Source organism: Panthera uncia, chromosome F2 (assembly GCF_023721935.1).
Source record: "Panthera uncia isolate 11264 chromosome F2, Puncia_PCG_1.0, whole genome shotgun sequence".
Lineage (NCBI taxonomy): Eukaryota > Metazoa > Chordata > Mammalia > Carnivora > Felidae > Panthera > Panthera uncia.
In genome coordinates, this window is record NC_064812.1 from 8,899,793 (window position 1) to 8,907,833 (window position 8,041).

The following is an 8,041-nucleotide window of genomic DNA, read 5'->3' on the forward strand; positions in this document are numbered from 1 at the left end:
GCCAACGAATAGGAATTTTTAAAGTATATAGTTCTGTAGCTCTGCCCTTAACTGGCTGTGACTTACTAGAGCCATCTTCTCTCTCTGCCCGTTTCCCCTTCCCCAGAAAGATGGGTTTGGACTTGTGAATTATCGCCGACATTTCTTAAACACTCACCCTTTATCAGGTTCCGTGCGGAGCCTTGTACTTTTTCTTCAGCACAAGCCCACTAGATTCATCTCTCTTGTTTTCTACCATCATCGCCCCCTTTCAGAGAGGCAAACGGAGGCATCGCCAGGCTGAGAAAGACCTAGAAGAGGACTGGGAGCTGCATGGACCGACTTCAAAGCCCATGGCCGGGCCATGTCCCGATGCTTCCCTCACTTAGAAGATGTGCAGGCTCCCTGCCAGCACTCACATTTTTTAGGATCACACCACTCTCCAGCTTAATAGAAAACATTCGCAGAAAAGATCAACCGAATTCCAGCACCCCACTGGCACAGCGAGGCGAAGTTGATGGACGGTAGTTGTGTGGCCTGAAAGACTGTCCGTGCAGACACTTCCATCACCTGGAATTCAGGCTTGTAGCTGTCCCCGAGCTCAGGGAGGGAGGCGGTGAGGAGAGGAGCTGGAGGGCTGGGCTGGGGCCAACAGCAAGGAGGCACCTTTCTCCCCGCAGGGAGCAAACTGTGTCATACCTGCCGCTCCAAGGGGGGCTCCCGCTCAAGAGCCGGGAGCATTTTCTAAGGGGCATTTTGAAGTGTCTCGGGGTAAAATGGACTGAGAAGACAGATACGGATTTTCAAAGATTCATAATCCGTGTTTTCCCCTGGTGGGCAATCCAAATACTCAATTTGCTTCAGTGGCACCTCTGAGCAAGTGCTTCTGAAATGGTAGATGAAAAGCGACATATCAGTTGTCGTGGGAATAAGCCCGCGGAAGATCCGGTGTTTGGGCAGGCGGGAGAGGGGGAGATTGAGGCACCTACAGTAGGCTCCTGCCTCTGAGAAGGTGATTCCTGCTGACCCTGAACATCCTCTCTGGATTGCTTGGTCTTTTAAGAAGCAACGGACATCTTCTTGTGTAAAGAAATGACAGCTTTCCTGTTTCACTGGTTTTTAAAAATGTACAAAATTTCCCCCAGAGAGTAAAATGGTATTCTATATACAGATAACACGCCTGTGCACGTTTTCTCAAAATCGAGCTTATCTGTCCACCAATGCATTCCCGTTACAGCCCCAAAGGAGGGCTTTTGAACAGTCTGAAAGCTCAGTGTGCAACTGTGTAAAGGCCTTCGGGGAAGTGTGGCAGCCAAGGCACCTAGTTTCTGGCCCCCGTCCCCCATCTGGCCTCTCCCTGCCCCTCGCTGGCCTTGCAGTCCTAAACTACTTCTCTTTCTATTTCATCATGTGCTGCACTGATGCACACCTTTGGGCTTCTCTTTGCACACCTCCCTCTACCCAGGACGCTTCCTTTTCCCCCCTTGACGTCTGACGAGCGTCCGCTCCTTCTCTATGTCGCAACGTGGCCGTGATGCACTCTGGTACTTTCCCTGTCTGTCTGCGGTGAATCTGGGGGAGGCTTCCCGAGGCCCCCACTGTGGTAAGTGGCTCAGCTCCTTCAATTCTGACTTCCTGTGCCTTTCTCCCAACTAGAAGGCCAGCCCTTGTCCTTGCAGTCGAGACCTCTGGCCCCCAGCACAGCCCCTTTTCTGGAATGTAAGTGAAAATTCAGAATCCATGACCCGAAAAGTGGCTGGCAGAGACATACGCACGGAGGGGAACTAAATTGAAGGGAAGGACGAGCTGTTTGGCCATAACACGTTTCTCCAACTCGTCCGCCCTAGAGCTCCCTGCCACGTTCACCTGCCCCCACCCCAGGTCATCGTACCAAGGTCTAGTGCCAAACCCAGTACAGAATCTCCTGTCAGCCCTGTGCTCAAGCGAAAGCCTTTCCCTACGGCCCTTCTGCTTCATCTCACTGATGAGCCTAGGCCCACCATATGGAAATGTCTCCAACGTCTGAACGCCCCAGGCTGTTTCATGCCCCTGGGCCTTTGCACACACAAACCACTCTCTCTGAGGGAAAGGCGTACTGAAACTTGGCCATTGGACAAACTCCTGCCATCTTCAAACCCCCTAACGTGTTAGAAGCCTCCCCGACTTGTGAGAGCTCGGAAGTCACCTTCCCCTTCCCCCCCCCCCCCCACTGACCCATCAGTGCATCAGAATCCTTCTTCAAAGAGGCTTTGAATGAGTGGCTTAATGCACACCAACTCATCACAAGACACAAGGCCAAGCGGTAGATGTCCGGACAAGTCTAGGGTTGGAAGTCCACCTCTGCCACCCTTTCCAGAAACTCAAACCAGATGTTCTTGACTAACTTGGAAGGGGGCCAGATGCACGGGGGCTCAAATCCCAGGGGTTCATTTAACCTCTCGGATCCTCAGCTCCCTTATTTGAGAAACAGACTTCGCCACCATCTAACTTTCTGATGAGCACTAAAGGATTTGTAAAATGTTTGGTGTTTAATAAATATTCCCTTTCCTCTCCGGATAGGAAGTGCGTAAAGATGAGCATTTTGCATACACATGGGGTATACACGCATGTGTGCCCACGCACACGCACTCACGCACGCACAATCCGTGTCAGAATCACGCTCACATATCAATACCCCGGAGGCGGCATCGTGCCCTCGCTTGACTGCCGTCAGAGGAACATACCCAGACTCTCTACGCCAATTTGGGAACTCTGCGCCCAGATGGAACGCACACTCCGACGTCCCTCCTGCTTTCAAATCGCACTTGTCAAAATCGCACTTGTTTCAGAAGCCTGTGACATGTCCCTGTGCCTTGGAAACTCCAACTCAGATCCACAGACTGCATGTGTGAAGGGGGATGCGAAACTCTGCATCCCTTGCTCCCTTGTGTTGGTAATTCAAGTCCCAGGAATACAAATTATCAGGGGGAAAAAAAAAAAAAACAACAGAGCAGAAGCACCGCAAAAGCCCCTGAAGGTGTTCACACTTTGATTTGTTCGTATCTAAGAGTATGCATTTGACAATCAGATCCTGGAGCATTCTTTATCTACGCGTGCGCGCTGAACAAGTAACACTTTTGTAATGAGAAAGATTCCAATCTTGGATTCAAGATTTCCAAGATGCAAAAACGAACTCACTGCTAGTGAGGATATCACTAGAAACGACGTTGGAGACTAATGTGGCAACACAAAGCTAGAGTCTTAAAATATAAAGTGGTCGAACCCAGTAATTCCGCTTTGGAGAACGTGTCCCCCGGGAAGTAACCTGGACATTCGGAAGAGCTTTATGGACCCAGGTGCTCATTATGGTATTTTCATAATGACGAGGAGTCATAAACAATCAAATGCCCAAAAATAGAGCAACAAGTTGGTGAAGTGCGGTGTGAAATGCGGAAGCTGACAACACTGGCTCGTTTTCGCCTGCGTCTTCCTCACCGGATGTAGGAATGTGGACAGAGGAATGAATGAATGAATGAATGAATGAACGAATGGATACATGCATGGTGAATGCATTATTCAGAGAGATAAGTAACAATTTGGAAATATATACCTGACTGCTCTGTTAGGTAACAATGAAAGAGTAACATTGTAGAGAGATTACAAGTACTTCAGACCACAGGAAAGCCTAAGGAGATTAGAAGCAAATAAATCAATGTTTGAACCCACATGACTTCTAAGTAACTCTTGCGATTTTTTTTTTCTCCTCTATTTCCGCATGGTTCGAACATTCCACAACTAACGGATAGTAAAAGAGGACCTGTCTCTTGAGGTCTGTGCGAAGATCAAATGCTTCGTGCAGTTCGGAGGACAAAACGGACAAAACACGTTGAAACGTTTCGGAAAAGATTATACGGTCGCATTTAATTAGATGAGGCTCACGTCTCTTCTCTCCCTCCCACAAAAATGAAGACAAGGAATTTAAAAAGTCTAGACCCACAAAGATGACAAGAGAAAACAAGAACGGGCAAACAGCAGATAAGACACTTCAACAAATTTTTCAGTGGGGCAAAGAAGAGGGAGGTGTGTTGATGGACACGTCAGCACAGAGGAGCTAACACTCCAGGTCCCTGCAGAGCAGGTACGGACCCGACCTGTGTGTTTCACGGGCACCCCAAGAAGCCCAAGAAGGCGGGGGGAGGGGGTACAATGGAAGGCAGGGGTGGAACACGGGACAAAGACAGGAGGGTCCGCTGCCCACACCCTGTGATTGGTGACGGCGACGGGAGATCCCTCTTGCTCCCTGGGGCTCCCCAGTGAGCCACATGCCCATGGACAGAACAAAAATACTTTTGTTTTGACCCCAAGTCTTGACACGACTAGATGTTGGAGACAAAGAAGGAAAACTGAAAAGGGTGATACAAGAGAACCTCGACTCCTCACCTATCAAGACAGGAAGGAACCCCACGGTCACTTCCAAGATTGACAAATCGAGGAGTAGCAGGACTCGTGTGCAAGGTAGAAAGGGAGAGGCCAGGGCAAGAAAAACACAGCTGCAAGAGTTAACCGCGGTAGCCTCTGGAAGCAGAAATGGCAGGCGGTAGACGTGGGACAAGGAACCGGTCGGGTTTTTCTAAACCCTGGATCTCTGGAGACGATGTGATCATTTCAGTTGTCTTTACGTTATCTTGATAAACCTCAATATCAACTTTGACCAAAGTCTGGTTGGGATACGTGTCCCCTGCTTGGTCGAAGCACCCCCTCCGCCATTCGTGACATGACAGTGGCAACTCCTACGTCACAGCACTTTAGAAAGCTGACACTTTCTAGTCCTGTGTCAAAGTCCTAGACATAAAGTCTCCAAGGGTTTAGACACAGATAGAATTCTGTATAGACTGTGCAGAAAATGTGTGTGTGTGTGTGTGTGTGTGTGTGTGTGTGTGTGATCTCCGAAGTTAGCTCTTTGAACTAGGTGGAAGAAACAATATGAGCTGAGGACATGTATACTTTTAGCCGCGGCCTTGGCTAAATGATTCCTTCCTACACAAGCTCTATATTCTGTCTCTTCAGCCAGCACTGTAATGACAGATGTCTGGAGCTCCTCAGACATCATGTCACAGGGCAGGAATTAACGTCGCTCGGGCCCTTCGAGTCATTTCCTGACTCAGAGAAGGCAGAACAGGGCCTTGCATCCAGGCCCTCGCTCTCCGGCACCACTCCCAGCTCACCCGCCTCCAGAAACCACTGCGCCCACCTGCCTGCACTTCCTGCTGCCTCGTGACCAGACGGGGCATGTCGGGGGCGGGGGGCCGGGGGGGGGAGAACGTGCAGGAGGGGGCGGCAGCCTCAGTCTGAGCCATGCTCCTGGGCTCAGGGCCCCGCCTCAGATGTCACCGTGCCACCCAGTGCACTGAGGGCTGTGAGCCTCTATTTCCCAGCACTTAGCTGGTTCTTTCCCTGTTTGGCCACAGGGCCACAGTACTTGACATCGGCCTGGGACTGTGCAGGTCTCGCCACTCCTGGACAGGGTGAGAACAGCCCTCGGGATGAAACTTGCAGGCACGGGACCCAGCCCTCCTCTGCCTCCAATCGATTGCACTATTGGCCAAGGCGTTTATTCACTGGGAGTCAGTTTCCTCATCCGTGAAACGGGCGTGGGGCCAGCAGGGCCCCATCTATGCGTGTGTGCAGTTGCCAGGAGCTCAAATCAATGAGCGTGAGAGGCCCAGGCGAGCTCTCAACCACGGGGCGAAACTAAGAGAGACAGGAGAAGAAGGAAAAGCAAGGTGGATCTCTCCTGAGAGAAGCTGAAAAGACAACTTACCTTTCTCGGGGAGGAAAGGCAGAACCGCCACGGGGCAAAAACTGGGAGCATCGTTCTGAGCAACTGAAAAGAAGAAGAGAGGCAGCCGGTTAGGTCCCCTCCACCCTCAAAGGTGTCAACAGGGGCTCACGGCAGTAATGGCAAAATCGGACCTGGAAGGCAGACGGGCTGCGTTCCGCCCCCGAGACACCCTGAACTGGTCAGGATGGGCTAGGTTGGGCCAAGGTGACAATCACATCTCAGCGGCTTAAAGCCGCCACCACCCAGGGTGGCCTCTGTCTCGCACCATGCGTCCTCCGTAGGCGGGATGGGGCTTGGCTCTGTGTCGTCCCCCCGGGGCCCGGGGGGAGGAAGGCTCCCCCACGCCCCCCCGGTTCAACAACACCGAGGCAGGGAGAGCGAATGCAGAAAATGTCGCTCTTCTCTGTAGCTTCTGCCTACAAGGGACACACCCCTCATCTGCACACAGGTCGCTGACCAAAGCCAGCAATGAGGCCGGGGGCTGAGCAGGTAGAGTCCGGCCATGTTCTGGGGACAGGCAGAGGGCAACACATGTGCTTACAGCCGTCACTTTCCGACTCCGTTCACTTGGGCGAGGCACTTAACCCCATGTTTCCACACGTGCGCGATGGGACAATGCGACCCACCTTGGGAATCGCGTGAGGATGACAGGAGATCACGTAGTGCCAGGCACAGGGTAAGAGCCCAGTAAATGACAGGTGCTCCTGGCAGGCAGGATGGCGGGGGGGACAGAGCACAGACTTTATGCAGACAGACCTGGGCCCGAATCTCATGTGCCACTTAGAAGCAGCGTGGAAGGACCAGTCATCTGACTTTTTCTAGACCCAATTTCGGCATTGACAAAATGAGGATGTTGTAAAAATGACAGAGAAATCCGCACACCCGGCAGATGGTCCATAAGTGCTAATTATCTTCTTCCCCTCCCCTTACTGAACAGATCGAAAGTTTCATCATTTCGTTCTCCCAGGGCCCAAACCAGGATCTCCTTGCGTGCTCAGCTGCGGGGGGCATGGTCAGCAGTCAAGGGCAGGGCTCAGGGGTCAACTGCCCAGGGCAAGACTGGCTTGGCCTCTTCCCTCTCTGTGCCCTCCAGAAGTTATCTCGCCTCCCTGTCCTCAACGTCCTTGTCTGTAAAAAGGGCTTACAACAATACCTCTCTCAGGCTCGTGAGCTTTAGATGAGTTGGTACGCGTAAAGCTTTGGGTATACAGTAGGCAGGCACTCAATAAATGCTGGCCATTATCCGCTCTTAACATTGCCCTTCTACGGTGACACACTGCTGTCCTATTCTCCCTCCATAAAAAGCATGCATTAGAGTCACAATCTAGTCTGGTCCCTAAGGTGTTGCCCTTCCCCTGCCTTCTTCACTTTGGTCAGGTGAGCCATAACCCAGCCTCTCTTGGTTCTAGAACCTCCAGTTGTATTGTTTTTTTTTTTTTTTTCTTTTTTTTTTTTTTTTTTTTGGTATGGTTCCACCTGCCTGGAAACACCTGTTCCCCCGAGTCATTCTAAGGCCCTGGTTCCCAGGCTTGGTAACAACCCCGAGCCAGCCCCACCCCCATAGCGTCTGATTCAGCGGGTCTGGGGGGCTCCCTGAAATCTGGCCTCTCTAACAAATTCCCAGGTGACACCGAAGCTGCTGGTCCGAGGACACACTTTAAGGACCACTGAGCTACGGTGTTGTCGGTCATCTAACATTCTGGGAGCTCCTCAAGCAATGCTCAGAATTACTAACCACGGCCATGCTCCGCTGCACCCAGTGGGCCAGTGTGGCTGGCCTGTTTAAGTATCTGTCTTTCCTGGAAGAGAGCGGTCCTCAGAGCAAAGATCCTGAGAGTTAACGCAGACTTTGGAGAACAACTAGACCATCTATATATCAAGGGCGTTCAATTGTTCTCACCCTTGAACCCAGTGATTCTGCTTCCAGAAATGTATCTTGAAATGCAAAGTGAGCTCAGCTTGCAAAGGAAACATTTATGCTATAACATTGTATTGAATTGTACTGTATTGTATCATGTTGTGTTGTAAAGAATGCATATGGTATACATATAGTAGACGTTGATTTCATGGTACTAACTAATCACCAGGAACTATAGAAATTTCTGACACCATGAGAACCAGTAGGCAAGCCGCAGCACATTCCCAGGGAGCATCACCCAGCGGCTCATCTCAGCGAGCACCACCAGGGAGCATCACCATGAAGCTCATCTCAGCGAGCACCACCAGGGAGCACCACCCAGC

General features: G+C 51.3%; 1 protein-coding gene across 1 annotated transcript in view; it reads right to left on the reverse strand.

The window, feature by feature from the left end:
- The window catches only part of TG (thyroglobulin), a 149,598-nt gene that overhangs the window by 38,018 nt on the left and 103,539 nt on the right, over window positions 1-8,041 (reverse strand). Inside the window, exon 35 of the mRNA XM_049633747.1 lies at window positions 5,780-5,842. Within this exon, the coding sequence (XP_049489704.1) occupies window positions 5,780-5,842 (63 nt within the window). The remainder of the gene's footprint in view (window positions 1-5,779; window positions 5,843-8,041) is intronic.